Consider the following 23,111-nt stretch of genomic DNA (forward strand, 5'->3'; position numbering starts at 1 on the left):
TTCTCCTCCTGCCTCCTGCCCTGCCACCCAGCCTCCCTAGAGTAGGCTTCACCACCCACTGCCTCCCAGTCATGCTCACCCCCTGTCTCAGGGTCACATGGAGAGCTGGGTGTAGGATGAGCCTGAGTGCTTGTGACTCTGAGGCCTGATCTACAGGTCAAAGGTTCAGAGCTGGGTGAAAGGAACACAGAACAGACCTTGCCCACAAGAGGACTTCTCCGTGTAGAGAGCTGCAGGGTCCCAGAGGTAGCCACAGGCTGGCACAGCCCAGCAGGGACACCAGCTCAGAGAGCAGGGGGTTGACTCCTGTCTCTGTTTCACAACCAACGAGGCGGCCTTGAAATCAGATCCTGCAGCCAAACAGAGAGAAACCCCGGCTGCTTCCCACCACAAGCACAGCCCACCACCTGCCAGGAAGGTGGGGGCGTGGCAGAGGGGGCGGCCACCATCTCCGCAGCGGATCCTCTGACCCTTGCATGAGCCCTCCGGCCTGCCTGGCTGCCCAAGCTGGCTGCTCCCTGCAGCCCGCAGCCAACATGCGATCTCCCCTGACCACAGAAACCACCACAGCCTGCTGCCTCCTCCCCACTTGCTTCCTCTGCCAGGAGAGAAGCTCCCAGGGACCCCAGGACCGGAAACAGGAAACTGCAGCTTTCCTGTCCTCTGATGAAGATCATGGCCACATGGCCACCCTGCCGCCCCCAGCCTGCCCCCCAGGGGGCTCAGCCTCTAATCCCGGTCCCTGGCCCGTTCACATGTCGGACAGGGATGCTTTCAATTTCCCTTTCCTGGTGGGTGGAAGATCCCGGCTGCGTGGGCACAGATGAGGAATGGCAGGCATTCCCCACCAAGCCGGCTGCTCCCAGCCCACCTCCCAGCCGGCCTCTTTCCCTCCTTGCTCTCCCTTCACCCCACGCTTTGCCTCCCTGCCTCCCGGAGAGCTAGCTTGCTAATGAAGCTTGGGCAAGCAAGAGAAGGACAGCCCCATGGGTCAAACTCCAGTGAGGAAAGACCTGGGGTGGGCCCAGCCAGTTGTCCCTTCCAGGATAAATGTGAATCAGACCTGAGGTACTTTGGAGCCTCAGGAAGGCAGGCCCAGATGTACTCACTGCCACCTGGCACAGTACCATGGAATGGGGAAGGTGTGCCAGCCCACCCTGCCAGCCTGAGCGTGTGTCCTCGGAACTGACTTCTCTGGTGGTAGAGGCTGATGAGGAGCAGGGAGGCAGGGCTGGGTGGGCAGGGGGAGGTGTGATCTGAGTGGATTTTGGGAGCAGAGTATTTCCTGAGACCTGGTCCAGGGAATCCTGTCCCCCATCTCTTACCACTAATTTATCAAGGGACAGCAGGGACTGAGCAAAGAGAGTCTGACTTCTTGGTCTTCTTTCTTTCTTTCTTTCTTTCTTTCTTTCTTTCTTTCTTTTTTAAGTAAGGTTAATTTTTTTTGTTGTTGTTTGTTTAGTTGTCAGTGGACCTTTATTTTATTTTTATGTGGTGCTGAGAATCAAACCTAGTGCTTTACACATGCTAGACAAGCACTCTACCACTGAGCCCCAGCCCCAGCCCCGGCCTTATTTCTTTGGAGAAAACCACGAAGGCGTGGGCTTCGTGTGTGCATATGAAGGGAGAGCTCTGTCCTTGCTGGGGGAAGTCAGTGCGTACCTTTTCAAGTCCCAGGGGCATGCCAAGAAGGGGCTTTGACACAGGGGACCAGCCTCCTACTGGCACCCAGACCTCTGACCTAAAGGTGGAGGGAACCATTTCACATCTGGGGTGGAGTGGGGGCATCCCATTGTCAGAAAGCTGTGCAGTGTCAAAGTACACACACCACTGGGCTGGCCGTCTGTCCGTCCATGGCGGAAAGGTAGGGGTTCAATGAGCAGGAAAGGGGGCTAACATCCTGGTCCCCCACTCTTAGCCACCTCAGGGTAGGCTGTGATCTCTCTCCTTTGCCTCAGAAGATCCCAACCCCAAGCAAAGCCACTCATGGTTATTTGTTAGTGACTCGTCAGTTGTGGCCTGAGCCTGCATGGCCTCTCAGTTGGAGGAGTGCTGCGGTGGGAGACAGAAGTTCTTGTGGGGGACATCAGTCTCCCTGCCAGTCAGGCTCCAACCACAGCCACTGCACCTGCAGAGGACAGGTGACACTGATTCCAGAGGCAGAGAAGGAACCAATATTTGATTATCCTGTACACATAATCGTCTGACACTACCTGTTCCCAAGGCTGTAAACCCCAGTCCCTTCCCACTCCACCCTCCCAGCTGTGCACTTTGCCCTGAGTTTCCGCTGCTGTGTTCTCCAGAGGCTGACTGGGTCCCTCTGTTTGGCACTGCTGCTGGAGATGACAGCTATGGAAACAGCCTGGGAGTATGTGCCCAGGTATAGGTGCTGCTCAGGTCAGCAGGTGTCCAGAGCCCCCTGACCGACTCGCATAACACCAGTCTTGTGCCTCACACACATGGCATGGCATTGCCCTTTCCTGAGATGATGGGCGTGGAGTGGTGGGATGATAGTCAGGGCAGGAAAGTGCCCCGCTGCTGCCTCTCATTCTTGCCCTGTACCTGTTCCACAGCCACCCAGCACCTCCCAGGCCCGGGCCACCAAAGCAGAAGATTACTTCTGACAAGAGGATCAGACAGCTGCTAAGAACGCTTGTCCCCTGGGGTGGGAGGGACAGCATGGTAACTTCCCAGGCCAACTACACCTGCTCCCTTGTGCCACACATGGCTCAGCTGCCCAGGAAGGGAGAGGGGCTCCTCTGGCGGCTACAACTCCATTGTGCAGCTGCCGTGGGCAAAAGCATCAATACCAACTCTTCCCAGTGACATCACACTTTAGACGCACTCTGTGGAACACCATGCATGAGTCCTGGTGGAGAGGGTCCCCATATCTGCCAGTTACACAGCATTGAATAGGCCGCGTCTCCTGCCTGACCAGTCAGTTAGTCAAATATTGCCCTGTAGCCTATCAGTGTCTGGCCATGCACCTGAGGGGCCTGCCGACTCTGGTCACTCGGGGTGGAGAAGCAGAGTTGGTGAGCAGGACCAGAAGAGTCAGCTCCTCCTGGAGAAACCCAGAGAGGAAGAAGGAGCAGGGCTTGATTCCCACACATAAGGGCACGTAGCTGAGGAGTCAGAGAAGTCCTGGTGATCTGTCCCTTCTTCGGCATTTTCAGTTAGGTAGCAAGCCCTTCCATGATGGACATTAAATTAGAGGAATTGGTTTTCAGATTGCCAGATGCCGGAGCATTGAAAATACTGCTGCTGTTTCTGAATGGCCCACTCTTATGAGTGGTTCCCATTTTGGTCCATTTTAGTCATGGGGTAGGAGGAGGTCCCTGAGTCATAAAGTTCTGGTTTGTTGGTCTGCCTTTTCAGTGGTAGGACAACAGAATTTCTGCTTTTCCTGTGGTGCTGAGGAGCCCTTGAAAGAGTAGCTTCCAGTTTCAGTTCTGTGACCTACCAGTGGCACTATGAGGTGATGAGTATGTGCCAGACAGAAAATTTGGCACTTGAGTACTCTTATGGACTATCTGTCTGATTGTGACCTTGAGCAAGTCATCTCCCTAGCCTTGGGTTCTCCCAGTTTTTAAGATGAAGCTGTCTGACAAGTAAATTCTGAAAAGGAGTGTCCCAGCCCTGCCATCCTCTCGTGCAGGTCCTGGAGTATGGTGAGACTGCTGTGGGCAGGGAGGGAGGCAGCAGCTGGACAAGTGGTGTCATCCATTCTCCGCCCCCGGTGCTCAAGCCTAATGGAGTGGTCCCAAAAGTTCACATGCTCTTGACCTTCCTCCTGGACATTGTTCTGTTAGTAACATAAGCTCCAGGCCACCAGGCGCTGGTCGGTCTGTCTCCTGGTAAAATCCAAAGACCCGGAGCAGGGTCTGCACTTAGTAGGTACTCCATACGTACCTGTGAATGACTGATGAGCTGCCAGGCTGCCCTCCCAGAATGGGCCTGTGTCCAACCCAACTGTGCCCGGCAGGTTTGGCAGTGTCTTCCCGAGCCTCAACATGGCAGTGAAGCGGCGGGAGCAGGCCTTGCAGGACTACAGGAGACTCCAGGCCAAGGTGGAGAAGTACGAGGAGAAGGAAAAGACAGGACCCGTGCTGGCCAAGCTGCACCAGGTGTCAGGGAGACGGGAGCGGGTGAGGGGGTTGACAAAGAAGGGACAAGGTGGCCAGAAAGGTCATTGTGGCAAGTTCCTCCCTGTCCTGGGGACCAAGGCACCAGCTATTCCTACCAGCACCCAGACACCTGCATCCTGCACCAACAGTGAGTGTCTTGATGACAAGGTCTCCTTCCTCAGGCCCGAGAAGAGCTGCGGCCTGTGCGGGATGACTTTGAGGCCAAGAACAAGCAGCTCTTGGATGAGATGCCACGGTTCTATGGCAGCCGACTTGACTACTTCCAGCCCAGCTTTGAGTCCCTGATCCGAGCGCAGGTGAGGCCATGCCACTCACACACCCAAAGGTGACCAAATACTCTTGCTTGGGAGATAGTCCTGGGCTTTGTGAACACCCTCAGGCCACCCCATACCCCACACTGGAAGGGAGACCTGGTCATTCTCTGCACAGACAGCTGGGCCCAGCACCTCAGCCACCGCAGGAGATCATTCAGTGCTGGGACATAGGGCTCTGGCACTGCAGGACTTGGACTGGGCTAGGATTTCTGTCTGGCTTCCTCCGTTGCTCATAGGTTAATCCCAGCCCCGGGATGGACGAGGGCCCTGTTGTGTTAGCCATTCCTCCCTTGGCTTCTTAAACTAGGCAGCACCTTCAGCCTCTAGTTTGGGCAGGTTCTTAGCCTGAGGTTTCCAGTTGGTGAGGGATCCAGAGGTCCATAGAGTGAAGGCCTCTGAGGACCCAATGGAAACTTTGAGCTTCCCATGGAGGGGACCCTGAGCCCCAGAGAGAGCCATGCCAGCTGCTGCCTCGTGATGCACCCCCTGGTGGAAGGGCAGGTGGGGTGCAGACTGGCATGTGGTGCTGCCCAACTATGTGTTTGGACCAGACACCATTTTAGTATACTGGCCAGAGCCCTGTGTGTCCTGCTACTCAGAGCAGGATGGCGGGTGTCCCGTGGCCTCTCCCACCCCATCTATCTTCAAGCCTTTAGCTAGGATTCTCTGCACTGGCAAAATGGGAAAGATTGAGGTGCTAGATCCAAGAGCAGGGCTCTTCCACATGGACCCCAGCTAATCATAGATGCTCATTGTTAGCCTCAGGATCCCAACACACCCTTCCCATCTTTTATCACCAGGTCATCAAATTTTAGGCTTCCAGTCCCCGTCTACCAGGGCCTGCCCACTTCTGCTTTTGCTGGGCATCTGGCGCCCTCCAGTGGATGTCATCTTTCCTTATAGATTTCCCCTGGAAAAGTCTGGTTCCCACTTCTCAGAAAGCCATGGGACCAGGTACTTGGCATTAGGAAGGCTGAGCAGGATCTACCCTGCAGCTGGGATTTCCTAATGACCTAAGTCCTTGGTCCTTTCTTGTTTCTTGAGGGCAGTGAGACAGAGCCACCAGCAGGAGGCGGCAAGGGCTTCCTTCCTGCAGCTGTACCCTTGCCATCCCTTTCCTTTGCTGACACAACCCCACTGCAGCCTCCAGTGACCTACCCCCTACCTGCCCTCCCTTAGCTCCCAGGAGAAAGCTGGAGGGTGCCTAGGCTGGAGCTGTTTGGGAGGTTAGGGATGACCTATAGCCAAAGCAGTGTGGTAACCACGGCTGTTTACTGCCTCCTCAGTGGCAACCTCCCCCTCACATGGCTGCTGCTGCCATTAGTCACTAGAGAAGTGAGCATTCCTGGTGACTCACTGGGCAATGCAGCCTGGGCAAGAAATTTAGGGCCACCCCCTGCCCTCACCCCAGTTTCTCAGGTGATAGCAATAGATTGGGACTGACCTCACTTAGCTCCCCTGGTCCCAGAGGAAGCCAGCTAGGATGTCAAGAGACTTCCTACGGTACATACAACTCAGCCCTGGCCTTGCTGCACAGTGCACCTTCCCAGTTTAGCATCTCCAAGTTTCTAAAGAGAAGGTGACAGCCAAGCTGGGGAGTTTGGAAAGTGGAACACGGGGCACACGCTTTTTATTTGATCAGGAAGTGGTTAGTTTCATGGCAGAAATGGCCTCTGCCCTCTGTGGAGAAGCCCCTAGTCCTCAGCAATCTGGGGGAGTTGCTGAAGAGCCTATCCCACTCCCCCACCCTAGCCTCTCATCCTTGTGTCCCTCCCACATTGTTGCTATTCCCTACCCAGCCTTAGAACCACTCCCCTTGGCTATGCCGTTTAGGCCAGGAACAAGGGTGGGGCAGGAGTTGAAGGCAGGTGGTAGATCCCAGAGCCTTGATCTCACCTTTACTTCTAGAGCAGGCTTTCAAGGCCCTGGGATCTACTACCTGCCGTGTCCTCTCTTTCCCACTGAGGTATGGTGCCCGCTAATCATCTTCTCTCTCTCTGGGCCTGGCCTTGGCCATGTGTTGTTCTCCAACCACTCCCAAGTGCATAGGCACCCCTGCCCACACCAGCTGTTGGAAGGAACCAGGGATTGAAGGGCATCCCCTCCACCCCCAGCCCCACAGGGCCTCATTGCCTCTCTGCAACCCTGGTCTTGGATAGAGCCTTTCTCTGCAGTGGACATTCCAGAAAGCCACAGGCTGTGGTTCAGTCCTTCCTGCACCACCAGTTCAGGGAAATGGGTGAGGGCCAGAGAGGTGATGGAGAAGTGAGTAGGAAAACCTGCCTTGAGCCAGCCAACAGCCGCCCAAGGGACCAGACCCTGGCTAGGCTAGTGCTCCTGGACTGCTGGTCCCCGCAGGTATTGTGCTTGGGCACTGGATGCTAAGGGAGCTCAGCCCTTGCCAACAACTCTTGCCTCTTGCCCAGGTCGTGTACTACTCAGAAATGCATAAGATCTTTGGTGACCTTACCCAGCAGCTTGACCAGCCAGGCCACTCAGATGAGCAGCGGGAGCGAGAGAACGAGGCCAAACTGAGCGAGCTCCGAGCCCTCTCTATCGTGGCTGATGACTGAGCTTCCATCCTTCAAAGACTTCTGGGACACAGGCAACCTCTCTAGTCTTTGCCCTTAGCAGGCACTGGCTCATGCTTCTCCCACTGGCTGCTGTTTTGGAGACAAGAGGTGGCCCCTGCTCCACCTTGTAATCCTTTGAACTGAGTGTCTCCATTCTCTTGAGCCTGTCACCAGGAGCCCCAAACAGGCTGCTCTCTCCTCAGATACAGGTAAGCAGTGTAGAAAAACCCTAGGGGCTTTTTTATTTCCTGAAGAACCGTCCAGAGTATAACCTGACCTCAGGCCAGAGCAGCAGCCCCATGGAAGGGCCTGGGTTTTGCCATTGCAGTTGAGGGTCTTAGCCCCACTTGCGCAGCAGGGATCGCATCTACCTCGAGGACACATTCCTGACCCCTCGTTGCTCTTCACACCAAAGATTCTTCTGGGCAAGGTACAGGCACAGTCCTGGGGAACAGGAGAGCCCTGTTCCTCCAGCCCCAGCAGACCCCTCACTCCAGCATGACAAAGGCGGGCTCAGTGCAGGGACAAGCCCTCGCTCTTCCGCATTCCCTAAGTAACTGGGACTCGATGTTAACTATCCCCCCATGCAGCATGTGACACATCAATCCACAGGCCTCAAAGCAAGAGCAGTGGGTTTGTGTCTAACCTGGATATCTGGAATTTTATTTTTTCAAGTAAAGTTTCCAACAAAACATCCACCTAGTGTTGTGCTAACTTGTGGAGAGAAGGGGAGCCCCTGGTACAGCTATCCCAGTTCCTGCCCACTTGGCAGAGGGCCTCTGCCTGATTCCAGCAGGCAGGCAGCCTAGGGTGCAAAGGTTCAGGCTTTCCACCTTCTGGAAAGAACTGCCAGGGTGCATACACTGGCTTAGGGCCAGGAGGCTGGGAGGGCACCAGGCAGCCCAGAAAAGGAACGGGGAGAGCTAGGAGAACACACTGGTTTGTTTTTGACTTTGGTTTATTTAAAAAACAAAAAGCCAAAAAAAAAAACAAAAAAAAAAAACCAACAACTTTATATACAAAGTCAAACTGAAACCACGGATTATGGAAAGAGGCGAGAATTATGGGTATCAGGGAAAAAGGCTGGGCCAGAGCCAATACCACATTCTGAACACAGGAGCCGGGGAAGGAGGTGCTGGTTTCTTCTGGAGAGTCTGGGGTGGCTGGAACACAGTGTTCTATTGGCACCCTCGGCCCAACACCGAGAGCTTTCTAGCTTAGACTCCATTCCCACGGCCACCAGAGCCCCCCAGGAGTCTGCGCCTGGAACCTATAGGACTTGTGCCATCCAAAGGAAGGGTTTCTTAGCCCCCACCAGACTCCACGTCTGTTCCTTCAGTGTACTAGCATCAGACCTTGTCACAGGCTCGAAAAGCCTTTTCCTCCCCTGTCTCACTCTAATCTGGAAGAGGACAGGAGACAGCACAATACTACAAGGGCCCTGGGAGAAATTCCAAGGTTGAGGGCAAAATGACATTCTAGGGGTGCAAAAGATGTTATATTTAGTTGTAGCTGGAATTGGGGTTCCTCAAACTTCCACCCACAAAGCACAGACCCCACCCTGATGGCTTGACATCCCCTGCAGAGGCTGAGCACAGGGCTCAGCCACCCCTGCCTGTGGCTCCCAGGCCTTGCTCCAGTGGCTTTCTGGTACCAAAAGGGCTTTAACGTCATCAGGCTCCATCGCTGACCTCACAGGACAGCCACTCCTGGGCAAAGTCCCTCAGTTGCTAGGTGCCGGCTCTTCCTTCTCTACCCAGCTATCGGCCTATATGAGCACAGAGAACAGATGACATCAGAGGACAGCTAACCACTTACTGCTGGGAGCCTCTGGGCTACATGCTGCTAGGTTCCCAAAGAAACTAGTGGATGGAGGATGGAGATGACAGAATCTGAGAAGGGACAGAAAGCACTGGACATGGCAGCCAACTGTTCTCTGGGGCTTTGGGAGCTCCACCAAGAGGAGCTGCAGTCACCCCACACACCCCACTCACCTTTTCAACCATCCGCTGCATCTCAAGCTGCAGCGGGGTCAGGCGCCTGCGGAACTCCTGCAGCAGCCGCTGAAGCTGGCTCTTCTGCCGTTCAGCTGCCCGAGCTGTCTCCTCCGCCTCAGTCAGCCGGGCCCGCAGCTCCTGCATCTCCGCTGCCAGTGTCTTATTCGTCACTTCAGTGGCTGAGAAACGGTGATGGCTCTCCTCTGTGCAATGTGGAAAGACACACCGGATGGACTCAGGTGAAGCACAGGGCAAGGATCTAAAGCCTACAGAGTGGTGTCACCCTAGTCCCTGGGGATACCCACTCTCACATCCCACCCACGACAAGCCCCACAGCCTCTAGACCACTCACCCAGCTTCAGTTCCAGTGTATGAATCTTGTTTTCTAGGTAGAGCCGGCCACTGTCCTGCTGTTCTGCACGTTGCAGCAGGCTCCCCACATTGATCAGGCTGCCATTATGGGGCACCAGGCCTTTGTGTTCCGTGGGAGCAGCACCTGGCTTTGCACTCTTCCCAGAAGGAGGCAACAGATCCAGGTTTCCTAGAAAGGGCCATGAAAAAAATCTCATGAAATCTCAGGAGGAAAAGGCAACCTACCCTATCCCTTTTCCCACAGGTGCATAGCACAGGACATACCAAAGAGCACGTCCTCAGGAAGCCCACCGTCCACCACCTCTGGGCGGCTGTACTGAAGGCTCCGGTACTGGCAAATGTTTTGCGTCACCACCCTACTGACCAGCTGCTTGGCCTACAGAAAACACCAAACACCTGCTGGTCAGACAGTGTGAACCCTGCCCCAAAGAGAGGAACAAGGACCTAGAAGCTCATTGTAGGCCTGTGCATATTAGGAGGCCATCCAGAAAAGACAGAAAGATGGGGCAGAAGAGAAGTTACCTGCTCTGCACTGAGCCGAATTCCCAGGGTAAGAAGGACCCTCTCCAAGTCTCGCCGGTGCAAGTAGCCACACCAGTTGGCATCAAAGAATACAAAAGCTAGAAGACAGTCCAAGGGAAGCACAGCAGATGGGTCCAGCTCCTTGGGCTGTAAAGGAAAACAGATGAACAGCTTTACTGACAGATCTCAGTGACTAAATGGCCCAGGACACACCCTCTTTACAGCAAGCAGCCTGAATGACAGTACCAAGCAGCCTTACAGCTGAAGGTTCCAGGCCTCTGTGGGGCACTTTCCCAAAAAGAAACTGGTGTGCTCCCAGGTCAGATCCCTCTCATCTCCCCCAACAGGGAAAATGAAATAATCCCCATGAATCAAGAATCACATTTTGCTTCTTGTCTATCAAGGGAAAAGTCACTGGTAGCCTCCCAGGTGAGGTATGCCTATCAGAGGTATTGCCAAGCTTCCCACCACAAAAACTAAGAAAAAAAAAAAAAAAAGGTCTCACCATGTCCTGAAGTGAGGAGAATTCCATCTCTGACTGGTTTGAGGCAACAGACCGGACTTCCGAGTCCTCTAGCTTTGCTCCTGCTACAAAAAAACCCAAGTTAACAGGGAGCCCATGGTGGCCCACACTTGCCCCACAGCCCTAAGAGACAGACACCACCTGAGGACCGTAATCTGCTCCCCACTGGACATACCAAACTCCTCCTCCCCATCATCCCTCAGAAGTAGCAGCTCTGGGTCCAGGGCCATCTCACACAGGTCCTCAGATGTCTCACCCCGGGTCTTCTCTTCCTCCTCTCCCCCAGAAGAGGGTGGTTTGGGCAAAAGCCCATCCTCCTTCTAGAGAAGCAGACAAGGTGATGAGGAGAAGGAACTAATTCCTGTAATACTAATAATAATGGCTAACATCTGAGGATCAACTCTGTGCCAGGCACTATGTTAGAGCCTGTAGGTGTTTAATTGAATGACACAGGATCCAGAGCACAACAGAGGCACTTCTAGACACCCAGGTTCTCTTCAGGAGACAACCTAGTCCTAGATAAAATTATGTATACTTGAGAGCATCTGGGCAAGAAGTAGACTTGCATTATAAAAATGGTGAAAAGTCCATCCAGCTAACCATAAGGCAATCCAACCTCCTCTGCTCTCCCAGGCCTTCTTTGTGACTGAGACTTCATGCCATCATGATACGTCAGCCATGCTTCCCTCTCCGCTTCTCTGCCACCTCCCTCACCCCATGTGTGCCACTGCTTAACTATGTGGTATGAGAGTAATCTCTCTGGGCCTCAGTCTATCCCAGGCTTCCAAGAAGTATGCACTGTGAGGGAGCACGAGTGAAATGGGACATGGGAAGTACATAGACGATGCCTGGCACAAGTGAGGGACTCAGATCACAATAATCATTATCACTATGTGTGGTCCTCAGCCCAGCCAGGGCTGACGAAGGTACTTACCAGCGGGGTGTCTGACTCGGCAGCCGTGCCCTCATTCTGTACCTCATCCTTGGACTCCTTGGCCACCTCTTCCTTGGCCGCTTCCTCCTCCTTGGCCGCTTCCTCTTTGGCCACCTCCTCCTTCTCAGTTTCAGGGGGGGTCACAACCTTTTCAGGAAGGCTCAGTAGCATTTTATAAATCTTATAGCCAAAATCCCTCTGCAGCATCTCCAGAAACAGCTCAGCCAACACCATCACCTATTTAGAAGGGGTGGCAGAACCCTGTGAGCATCAGGTGAAAAAGGAATATGCCACACTGCCACAGCCTGCACCCTACCCACAGCCCCCTGAAACTCCTACACCTGCCTCAAAAGAAATCCTTTCTTTTGGCCTCCGATCCTCCACAATCCCATGGAGGGAGAGGTTTACACAGCCAGGACGTGCCATGACAGCAGGTTCTAGAGGGGGTGGAGGGGCCTCTGGGAGATCAGTGTCTATTTCTTGTTGTGCAGTGGCCTCTGGAGTCTCCGCATTCTGTTTAGAAGTATCTGCTGCTTGCTCCGAGGCATCAGGGGCCTGTTCAGTAGGCTCTGCTTCCTGTAACCATAGCCAAGATGTGACCCTCAGGGTCTCAGTGTCAGGGTACCTACTTTCTGCGTCTTCCTAAGGCTCAGCCTTATCTCTGGTACCTCCTGGGTTGGGGGAGCTGCCTCTGTGGCTTTCTGCTGGCACAGGGCCTCCCACTCCTCCAAAGTGGGCATTATGGTCCAGACGTCTGGCAGGTACACCACCACTGTATGCAGCCTCCGGGGCGGTCCCGGCTGCAGGTACTGAAACTCAGCAAAGCGCCACCTGCTCACAGCAAAAGGAAAAGGAAGCCCTAAGCCCCAATCAACACATTCAGGCAGATGCCAGGCTCACAAAATGCCTGTGTTTCCTGCCAGCACAGACCAAGCACATACTGGACGGCGAGCTGTGAAAGGACAAACACATGATACAGACCAAGTCCTCAAGAACAGCGAGCAACAGGGAGATGATGGACAGCTGCTGTGCCGGAGCTAAGGCAACAAGGATTGCCAGGTACAGCTTGGGGGTCAGCTGACCTCTAGTACCCCATAACCCTTGGTCATGCTCAGGACCCCAGTGTCCATCTGTGAGTAGCTGGGGGTGGCATGAGTTATGACTGGGCACAGAAGAAAGCTGGCAGGCCAGAGGGCAAAGGCCAGATCTTCTAAACAGACTCTCCCCACAGCGAGCTGGCCACACTTGGGGACGGCCACTCACCACTTGGTGCAGGTGCTCAAGTCAATCCCAGTCTGGGCTTGCGCACAGCGGATGGCTGTGCGCACCAGCACCTGCGGGTCAGCCTGAGGGTCGAGGCCATCCAGGGAAGGAGACCACTCACCCCCAACCAGCACTGCCTCTTCTTCTTTCCGACCCAGCAAAAACTGCAAAGAGATTAGGGATACAAAAGAAACCCACATGGCCTGTGCCTTCTGCAACAGTGAGGAGAGACTGCCACCAATCAAAAAACAAAGGCAGCAGAAGTGGTGAAGCCCACCACCCAAGGGCCCTCTAGCCACTGACACGGACCAACCACCTAATGCCTTCTAACGAGTAGGAACATCTCTGAGCTGTATTTTCCTCCTGTGTACAACAAGGGCACTTCTGCTCTGCAACGCTGCGTTTCTACATATTACTGAACAGAAGCCAACCTCTAAAAATGTGACAGGCACTGGACATTATCAGTGACTGCATCTTGCCTCCTGCACCCCAGCTCTTACCTTTATCTGCTTCAGAGGATGTTCTGGCGTCTCCCTTGGCTCAGCCATGTCATCCACAAAGAGCATGCAGCAACGATACAGCTCCTCCAGGCCCGGGGAGGAGAGCAGCAGTACCTGTGTAAAAAGGCCCAAGATACACTCAGAGCCACCTTCCAACTCCGGCAATGTGACAAAGCCACAGAAGCCCAGCCAACTGACCTTGGAACTATAAGCAGGGTCACTGTCTGCAGGGCTGGGCTCAGCACCAGTATCTGGAGCTGCCTCCTTTTCTGCAGAGACCTGGATCCGGCTTGGATGATGGAGGGAAAAGGGCTGGCTCAGAGGGAAGGCTGACAGCCAGCTCAGATGCACGGACAGAAAATCTGAGGGGACCAGAAGGCTGCGGTAACGGCGCTGGAGTTCTAGGAAGTCACAGATGGGGCTGGAGGAAGACAGCAGGGGAATTCAGACCTGAGTGAAGACTAAAACATTCAAAAATGAAATTATAAAAGACTAAAAAAAAGGGCAATTTATTTTTCAGTTTGGGAAATAAGGACTTTCTAAGTAGGCACCTCTCAACAGGTGATGATGGATCAGATGTGACTACTTGATTTACAGTCTCCCTATGGCAAAACTGGAAAAGGAAAAACACTCATAGAACATGACAGAGAAATGGTCATGGTCTTAATAGAAAAGGCACTCACAAATCAATAACAAGAAGTTCAAACACCTAAGAGAAAACTGGGAAAACTGACATCAACAGGTATTTCACAGAAAAAGAAACACCTACGACTTAAAAGCCCATTAAAATATGCACAATCTAACTTATAATTAAAAAATGCAAATCAGAATGTAATTTTTCACCTATGAAATAAAAAGATGAAAAAGTCTGCTAATTCAGTATTGGGAAAAGCAAGGGAAACAAGTCCTTCATGGTCTGTTGAAGAGGGTAAATAGACAGTCTCTTTGAGAGAACTGGCAATAGCTATCAAAGGTTGAAATTAAACCCTTTAAGCCAGCTACTCCATTCTGAGGAATTAACAGGACACTTACACTGTGCACCTACATGTATGCAGAAGTATGTTTATAATACTTAAGAAAAATAGGCTACATATGTAGTGCTAGTTAAATACATCCATTTAATGGGATGCTATATATACTGCTAAAAAGAATGAGAATAATCTAATGTTAATAGAGAATAAATTCTAAGACAAAATATCAAATGAAAAAGCAAAGTATCAAACAGTACATACAATAGGTTTACACTGATTTGTTTTTTTAAAAAGCTGTAAAAGCACTCATGTGCTTGCAGGGACCTTATCTCATTTACCCTAGAAAGTGTTACCTGTGACAAGTCTCAGCCCACCCCCAAGCCTTGCCACTCACCTGTCCACAGTATAGGGAGTAAGATGAACCCGGTAAGGCGGCAGGTCATGCCTTGGTTTCTTAGCACCCCAAGGCTCTCCACCAGCCCGCTGTTTGCGTTTCTTGGAGTCATAGTCATCACTGGAGGTTGATCCATTACCAGAAGTAAGAAATTACATTGTTACATACGAATTCAATACATACTGATCTAAAAAGAAAGAACTGGAAACATCAGCTACTCCATTCTGAATCCCCAACATCAAAGAAATAGATAAAGAAGCCATACTAACAATCATGTCAATATGCTACAAAGATATTACTCTCTTAACACAGAAAAACATTCATGGGTTAAGCAAAAAGCATAGTCCATATACAGTAGGCTCAAATATGCAAAAGCTTTTATATACTGAAATAAAATATTATTGATGGATGCTTTTAATAGGTTTGTGAATAATTTCTGATATTTTTCTGAACTTTTTATCACCTACAGTTAACATGTTATTTTTTTGAAATGAGAAAAAAAGAATTTGCCAGGTATGGTTGTGCACACCTATAATCTCTGCAGCTCAGGAGGATCACAACAAGTTTAAAGCCAGCCTTAGCAACTAAGCAAGGCCCTAAGCAACTTAGAGACACCCTGTCTCAAAATAAAAAGGTCTAGGGATATGGCTAAGTGATTAAATACCCCTAGGTTCAATCCCTAATACAAAAAAAGAAAAAAAAAGAATTTAACTGATTTTTTTTAAAAACAAGAGACACACTTTACCATGATATACATTCTATTAAGTAAATCTTATTAGACAATAAGCCCTCATTAGTACACATTAATGTGATAAAAATACTCAAACCCTTTGCTCCAACAATCCCACTCTTAAAAATCTATCCAAAGGAAGTTTACTGGAAAAAAAAAGAAAAAAGGGGCTGAGGATGTAGCACAGTGGTACAGCACTTGCCCAGCATGTATAAGGCCCTGGGTTCAATCCCCAGCACCATAAAAAAAGAAAAAGGCCAAAAAAAGGTCACATACATTGGAAAAACATCAAGCAACATAAACTGAGAGTGAGGAAAGTACAAACCCAGGAACACCCAGTTTTTATAGTAAGTAAACAGTAACCAGTCACTAAAACAATCATGAGAATTATACTACAATATGGAAAAAAAGGTTTAAGATACACAAAAATAATCTAAACTTAATATTGTGGAGTATAGGGACTGGGGATTTGGCTCAAGCGGCAGCACACTCGCCTGGCATGCGTGCGGCCCGGGTTCGATCCTCAGCACCACATACAAAGATGTTGTGTCTGCTGAAAACTAAAAAAATAAATAAATATTAAAATTCTCTCTCTCTCTCTCTCTAAAAAAAAAATTCTATTAAAAAAATATATTGTGGGGGCTGGGGATGTGGCTCAAGTGGTAGCGTGCTCGCCTGGCATGCGTGCTGCCTGGGTTCGATCCTCAGCACCACATACAGACAAAGATATTGTGCCCGCCGAGAACTAAGAAAAAATAAATAAATATTAAAATTCTCTCTCCCTGTCCCCCTCTCTCTCACTCTCTCTTTAAAAAAAAAAAAAAAAATATATATATATATATATATATATATATATATATATATATATTTATATAGTGGAGTATACACATATGCAGATAAAAACTAGAAAAGGTCACAGAAAAAGTAGCATTAAGTGATTTTTCATTTTCAAAAATATTTTCTACCCTAAGTACATGTTAAGACAAGAAGGATGTGACTCTACTTTGTGTACAACCAGAGATATAAAAAATTGTGCTCTATATGTGTAATATTTATTATAATGCATTCTGTTGTCATATAACAAAGTTTTTTTTAAATAAATTTTTTAAAAAGACAAATAAAAAATATTTTCTACTTTCTAAAGTTCTTTAATACCTACCTTTTAACAGGTTTTTAAAGAGAAGACAAGAACCTTTTAACACTGATATCACAGTATGTACTACTTAATATGTTTTTAATTGCTTATTACAGTATCACTTATGATATCATCTCAGACATTATCATAATCACTTAGTATGGGGTACATTAAAAACAAGTGGACAAAAAAACCTTTGGACCATTCATTATAAAATACCAGATTGAGAAGGAAAAAATATCCATTGTCACAAGAGAGAAACAACTAGCAATTCTTTGAGCCTAGGTAACTGAGTTGATTACATGTGCCTCCAGAAGGTTTTTGTTCTTTCCTTTTACCTGCCTGGGTCATTTTCCTGGTCTTCACATCCAAGTAACAAAGCTGGTTATATTTAACATAAAGTTTTTGTTCTCTTGTGTTTGCCTGGGTCACTTCACTGTTCAGGAGCATCTTTATTTGTCAAAAGCACCTTCTTCTCCACTTTACAGGACATCAGTGTTTCCACGTTTCTAACAGAACCATTCCAGACTCATTCTGACACATCTCTTCAGCTCACCCAGGACTGAAGTGAGCTCTTCAGTAAATGCTGTCCAGCTCTACCTAAACTACATGTTCCACTGGATTCTATGAGCTCAGCTGCCACAGTTTTCTCCCTTTTCTGTGAATGGTCAGGAACAAGTCATAATGCAGAGCCAGTGGAAGACATGTCAGTAGCAGCAACAACAGAAGCCCAGCCTGTCTAAAAGACGTCAGCAGCTCAGCAGGAGTAGTCCAATGTTCCCTCCATCCCAAAGCCTAGGATTCAACATAAAGCTTGGCTTCCACACAAAATGCTAATGTGATCGAGTCCTTTACAAACTGATGTTCCTTCAAAGTTACAAATTCTTACTAGCCATCTTCCTACTCTGCACATTCTCACCCCTGACAGCTGGTGGTACCTCTCTCCAAGGGATAACTCCAATCTCCAGGAGTTATGACATTGAAGCACCATGCACAAGCATTGCACAGGGCTTGGCATGTCCAGGACAATCAAATACACGTGACTGCACAAAAAGCCTAAATTTATTTTTTTAAAATATTTTTAGTTGTAGATGAACGCAATATTTTTATTTATTTATTTATATGTGGTGCTGAGACTCAAACCCAGGGTTTCACACATGCCAGGCAAACACCCTACCACTGTGCCAGAACCCCAGCCCAAAGCCTGAATTTAAACCAAAAGCAGCAAGTCCACAACAGTCATTGATTGCCACCCAAACTACATTATGCCCAAAGGCACCTGATATGATCATACAATGAAAACCTATGAAGGCTTTTTTAATAAGTTCACAAAAAGGCAAGATGGAAGGTCCCTGGAAACTTGAAGACCAGAAGATAAGAAGTGTGGGTGTATTCTCAGCGACTTGAGAGTGGGACAAAAGGTTCAATAGCAGAGATGATATGGAAAACAATCCTAGATAAAGCTGGCTCCTACTTAAAATTCACAATGACCTATCCTAAGAGAATAAGCCAAGCTTTTGCATAGGGACTGGCTATATCACTTTGCCTTAGCTTCTTCCTAGAGCTACACCATACTCCTCAAAATGTGCACACTGGTCAACTCTGACAGCTCTTTCCACATACTGGTCTACGGGCATCTGGAAGAGTGTTCCTTTCCCTGTATAGTTCTCAAAGCAAATGAGAACCCAACATGAAGGAACTTTCTGCAGTGATCTTACTAGAGGGAGGGTTACATAGGATTTTTCACTTATCAAAATTTTCCAGTTAAGATTTATATATTTCAGTCTATATAAATTTCACCTTAAAATTTTTACTTCAAAAAGAAAAAAAAAAGACACCGGTATGATGGCGCACACCTACAATCCCAGCAACTCAGAAAGCTGAGATAGGAGGATCACAATACAAGGCCAGCCTCAGCAATTTAGCAAGGGCCTAAGCAACTTAGTGAGACCCTGTCTCAAAAAAAAGAGCTGCAGATGTGGCTCAGTGACCAAGAATCCCTGCATTCAATTTCCAGTAACCAGGCTGGGGACGTGGCTCAAGCGGTAGCTCGGTCACCTGGCATGTGTGCGGCCAGGGTTCGATTCTCAGCACCACATACCAACAGAGATGTTGTGTCCGCCGAAAAACTAAGATAAATAAATAAATTCTCTCTCTCTCTCTCCCCCGCCCTCCTCTCTCTTAAAAAAAGAAATTTCCAGTAACCACCTCCCCACCCCAAAAAAAACACCCGAATCAAGTAGGACGAAACAGCTAGATGAAGGGAGAAGTAAGGATAAGGGCAGATGCTGATATTTGAAGTGGGATAACAGATATATTAGAATTCATATCTTTCCATTTGCTTTGCATACACTGAAATTTTCTGTTATTAAAAAATTAAGGCCTGGGGTTGTAGTTCAGTGGTAGAGCGCTTGCCTGGCACATGTGAGGCACTGAGTTCAATCCACAGCACCATATAAAAATAAGTGAAGGTATTGTGTCCATCTACAACTAAAAAAAAAAATTATCAAAAAAAAAAGTTAAGAAAAACTCTCAGGGAGATTAAGATTAGGAGCATGTGAACCAAAGAGGGGAGAGACATCACACGGCTGGTATACTCCCTAAAGCTCACAGATAACAATCACTAGGAAGCTCCAAGGACCCCAATCAACCATGCTTGATTCCCACATGACCAAGAAAACTGTCTGTCCGCATGTCCACTCACATGCAGAATGCAACCTGACAGTGCAACACCACACTCACCTAAGTGTCGTGCATAAAAAAAGCATATGTTTTAAAGTACAAATTAAAATATACACTGCAATGTTACTTTTTTGGACATGTTATTATTTTCTTGAAACAATCCCTAATATCTCAATTATGGGAACTAGAAATAAAAGAAAAATTATATATTTAAGAACTATTTCAAGCCGGGCACAGTGGCACAAGCTGTAATCCCAGGTGCTCGGGAGGCTGAGACAGAAGGATCTCAAACTATCTTGGGTAATTCTGTATGACTCTGTCTCAAAATAAAATTCAGAAAGAGGGGGTACAGAGAGGACTGGGACTCAGAGGTAGAAACTCCTGGGTTCAATCCCCATTATCAAAAAAGAAAAAAGTATTTCAACGTGACATTTCAAAAATTACTTATATTGTGTGCATGTACAAATAAGTAACAAATTCCATCACTGTAATGCATAATAACAAATCTCATCAATATGCACTATGAGGCACCAACAGAAAATATGTGAGGGCTGGAGTTGTGGCTCAGTGGTAGAGCACTTGCATGGCATGTGTGAGGTACTGGGTTTGATCCTTAGTACCACATAAAAATAAATAAATAAAATAATAAAATAAAGGTATTGTGTCCATCTGTAACCAAAAAAAAAATTAAATGTAGGAAATAAAAAGAATATTAGAAGCTAAAAAAAAAAGGAAAAAAGAACATATCAAATCCCTGGTTTGCTAACTCTGTATATAAAGTCCCACAATTTATATGTACATATAAATCTCCTTGTATCTGCCTATTTAAGAGAAAAAGGACTAGGACCCAGCTGCAGAAAGAATTTAGTATCAACAGTTGGCAAAAAAAAAGGGGGGGGGGGATATTGCTCCTATCAGAAATATAATGAAATATTTGTCCTGATAGTCATCTTACCTTCGGCCCTGATCCAGTCGTCCATGAGGGCCCCGAGCAGGAAATCTGTTCAGGTGGCTCAGGTGAAGTGTGTGGGATGTTTGGAAGAGACTCAGAGCTATAGATAGAAAATGGCCAGTGACTTAAAAACTGTCTAGTTTTCCCCTCCCTTTCTTCCAATGCACAAAAGCACCCATTTTTATTCTGAGAGCAGCAGTCTGAAAGTTACAAGTCCATTCATCCAGAGCACCCCAAACAGCCATACCCCAATATTTGTGTCTCTGATACTCACGCTTCTGAGGAAAGAGCGGGGGAATCCGGTGAGGCTGAAAGATCAACTGAGGCTGAGCTCCCAGGATCCCTTGCTTCTGGCCCAGGGCTGCCACATGCAGAAGAGGAGGTGCTGGGGACTTCAGCAGGGGCTGCAGGACAGTTGCCAGGAAATTGAGGGGATCCCAGAGTTGAAGCGTTCACTACCTTGGAAAGATACAGTCCCACCCCCCCCCTCGACAAAAGTAAGGTTTCTGCCCAGGTAACTGGGCACAGAGGCTTCTCTCCCTCCCCTCTGCCACTTCCCCTTCCCCCAAACCCCTCCCTTCCTTTCCCACTCCCCTTTACAGTGCAAATGCTGAAGAGAGATGAATACCTGGTTGGAGAGCGTTTGCACCTTGACAGCATTCCAGGGCACTGCCTGGCCTGGGTTGTATGCAGCCTTCACCAGCACCTTCTCACCCAGTTGGGGCAGCCGGCCTTTTACCACACTGCCAACACAGAGAGAACCTGGTCCAGCCACCCTACCTGCCCCCATGTAGCCCATTCCATCAAGAGTTCTTACTTTAAAACAAAAGCAATGGCTTAAAACAACAGTGCAATGGCTTTAGAGAGGGGCCCCACCAGCATGGTGACATAACTGAATCCATAAGCAATTCAGCAAGAGACTAGCCTCAAGCCTACCTTAGCTGAAAAAAGACCTCTTCATCCACCACCCCAAAGTAGTCATGCAAACTGGTAACAATGCCAGTGAAAACCCGCTGCTTTTCTCCACTCTGCAAGAGAAGAGGGCAGGTTAAAATTAATAGGAAGCAACCTGAATAAAATTATGCTCTGCCACTAGGGTCTCCCCTCTATCCACACCCCAGCTCAGCATGGAGATTCATATGGAAGCAAACATAGAGCAGACATAAACTTTCTATGGTGAGGAAAGATGGGTTACAAACTGCTTCTAGGACTTCCAGCTCTTTAATCCCAAGATTTCCCTGGACTCAGAAACTGACTCCCCAGTCTGAGGGGTATCTAGTCACCCCATACAGCCCACTACCAAGACAAGAGTCAGAAATGCTGACCATTACAATATAAGAAATGAAAGAATATCAGGCATCCCCATGCTGGGGTAGTCCCAAGGGCTGAAACTCATTAGAAAGGATGCCCAACCTACCTGAAGGTGCCTGGCACTTTGGGACAGGTCTGTGGCCACAGGAGGAGTAAGCAAACCAGGAGGAGGGCCCAAAAGAGATGTTGAAGCCGCGCCTACAGGGACAGAGAAGCAACCTCCAGGAACCGCACCTACCACGTTAAGCATTAGAGACAACTAGAAGATATGGGTAAAGGAGAGCAAAGTAGCTCCAACCAGCTCCTCCTGAGGGTTTCACTGGCAACCACTGTGGTCATCTCATTTCCTAAGAAACATTAATAGCTAGTTGCTTCACACCTGGGAAATCCCAAGAGCCAGAGTTTTGTAAACTAACTGCAGAGCACATCCTACTAGGAGGTCAGGTAGGGACAAGAGTGATCACCTGAGAAGTTGCGTCCCCCTGGAAGTGGGTTGATCCGCTGGCGCTTAAACTGGGACATTGGGAATGCTGTCCTCTTTCAGAGTCTTGGGGAAAAACCTTCAATCAGAAAAAAAGAAGTTAAATGCTCACATGAAAGATTTCTGTCTATCCCCAGACAAGTGGAAAATCTTAAAGAAGTAAGAACCTTAAGAAAGGTGAAGAGATGGGTACTGAGAATGGAAAAATTTGTTGGAGACCATGAAGAGCAGGAAATGAAATAAGAAATTACATTATTCCGTTCTGCCCTCACAGTAACCTAGTGGTTGCGTGATACTGACATGCTGTTTTACAGAAAAGGAAACTGGAGCTCAGAGAGATCAGAGGACTTGGCCCAGGCCACAAAACCGGGACTCTCACCCAGGTCTCCCAACAACTTAGCACTCTTCTCACTATGCCATGCAACCCCCTAAGAGGCGGACGGAGTAGGAGGCTGGGAAGAGCTCCGATGACATTCATTCATTCAAAAACATGCCAAAACGCTCCACGCAGGACCCGGAAAAATGGAGGCGGCCGGTGCCCGCGAGGTGGTACGGGCCCTCTCCCCGGAAGCCTAGCCCGTTGTTCCCCCGACCCGCTGGCGTGAAGGGAGCTCTCCCAGCGGCCCAACGCGAATCGGCCTGAACGCCGCTTTCCTGCTCCCGGGCTCCGTGGTCCTTTGCTCTGGCCTCAGCAGCCAACAGCGCACGGCCTCCTGGGCCTGACCGCGGAGAGGCCACCGTGGGAGGACGAAGGCGCGCGGTTTCTCCTCCTCCCGCCCGCCCCCAGGGCCGAGGCTGTTGCCAGGGAGACGGGGTTTGCAGTCCGGAGGGGACTCAGCCCCTTCCGCGTCCAGTGCATCTTCGCCGCCGGGCCACCGCAACTCCTCCGCTTGAGGAGAGGCGAAAGGGCAGAGGGGCAGTGGGTGGTCCCCCAACCCACCTGCGGGCCAGGGCCGCGACACCGGGGGGACAAAGGCACCCGGAACCACCACAGCCACTGCTGCCGCCGCCACCGGAAGCGCCTCTCCGGAAGAGCGACCACTGGTCGGAAGCTGCCACTCTCCCGGATATGGTCCCTCCCTCGTCTCCACCGACCTCTCCCTTCCCCCACGTTCGCCTGCCATCCCGCTGCAACTGTGGAACGGAAGTGCGCCTCCTCGGATAGGATGCGCGTTCGGAAGCCGCGCCTCGTGGTGTCCTTGTTTAAAATGTCCCATTAGAAAAATAGGCTTCAGAGCATTGGTTCCTAATCCAAAGGCAGCTGGAGCTGGACGCTCCCCTGACCCAACACACCACCCGCACACAAGCC

General features: G+C 49.5%; 2 protein-coding genes across 8 annotated transcripts in view; one reads left to right on the forward strand and one right to left on the reverse strand.

Moving 5' to 3' along the window:
* Bin3 (bridging integrator 3) overlaps positions 1–19,184 on the forward strand; it is a 48,325-nt gene extending 29,141 nt beyond the window's left edge. For 3 of the 6 annotated variants that reach the window (XM_005329317.5, XM_021729119.3, XM_040293004.2), the window contains 3 exons: positions 3,986–4,127; positions 4,310–4,444; positions 6,889–7,729. In XM_005329317.5, coding sequence (XP_005329374.1) covers positions 3,986–4,127; positions 4,310–4,444; positions 6,889–7,035 — 424 coding nt within the window. In that variant the 3' untranslated portion in view covers positions 7,036–7,729. Of the gene's footprint in view, positions 1–2,573; positions 2,683–3,985; positions 4,128–4,309; positions 4,445–6,888; positions 7,730–9,648; positions 11,623–16,864 lie in introns of those variants that run through there. The other 3 variants (XR_013430226.1, XR_013430225.1, XR_013430227.1) reach the window with 3 other exon arrangements.
* On the reverse strand, positions 7,976–22,899 carry Ccar2 (cell cycle and apoptosis regulator 2). 2 transcript variants are annotated; one of them, XM_005329316.5, is made up of 21 exons: positions 22,743–22,899; positions 21,786–21,881; positions 21,428–21,519; positions 20,947–21,038; positions 20,639–20,753; positions 20,285–20,414; positions 20,014–20,110; positions 14,512–14,631; positions 13,345–13,567; positions 13,147–13,260; positions 12,647–12,810; positions 12,052–12,214; positions 11,729–11,959; positions 11,384–11,620; positions 10,625–10,769; positions 10,432–10,514; positions 9,927–10,073; positions 9,669–9,780; positions 9,385–9,573; positions 9,030–9,235; positions 7,976–8,803 (listed from the first exon to the last, which is right to left on the reverse strand). In XM_005329316.5, exons 2-21 carry the CDS (start codon positions 21,841–21,843, stop codon positions 8,759–8,761), a joined length of 2,763 nt encoding a protein of 920 aa, XP_005329373.1. In that variant the 5' UTR covers positions 21,844–21,881; positions 22,743–22,899; the 3' UTR covers positions 7,976–8,758. The 2 variants fall into 2 exon arrangements, with proteins under 2 accessions (XP_005329373.1, XP_013215784.1); XM_013360330.4 differs by lacking the exon at positions 22,743–22,899 and adding an exon at positions 22,182–22,380.
* Positions 22,900–23,111: the final 212 nt, after the last annotated feature.

The sequence above is a fragment of the Ictidomys tridecemlineatus genome, chromosome 14, assembly GCF_052094955.1.
Source record: "Ictidomys tridecemlineatus isolate mIctTri1 chromosome 14, mIctTri1.hap1, whole genome shotgun sequence".
NCBI classification, from domain to species: Eukaryota; Metazoa; Chordata; class Mammalia; order Rodentia; family Sciuridae; genus Ictidomys; species Ictidomys tridecemlineatus.

Coding starts and splice junctions, on each gene's coding strand:
- Ccar2 (XM_005329316.5), bottom strand. CDS start 21,843: ATGTCCCAGTTTAAGCGCCAGCGGATCAACCCACTTCCAGGGGGACGC. Junction 11,960..12,051: donor CAGCTCCCCCAACCCAGGAG/GTACCAGAGATA, acceptor CTATGGTTACAG/GAAGCAGAGCCTACTGAACA. Junction 10,770..11,383: donor CCGAGTCAGACACCCCGCTG/GTAAGTACCTTC, acceptor CTGCTTCTCTAG/AAGGAGGATGGGCTTTTGCC.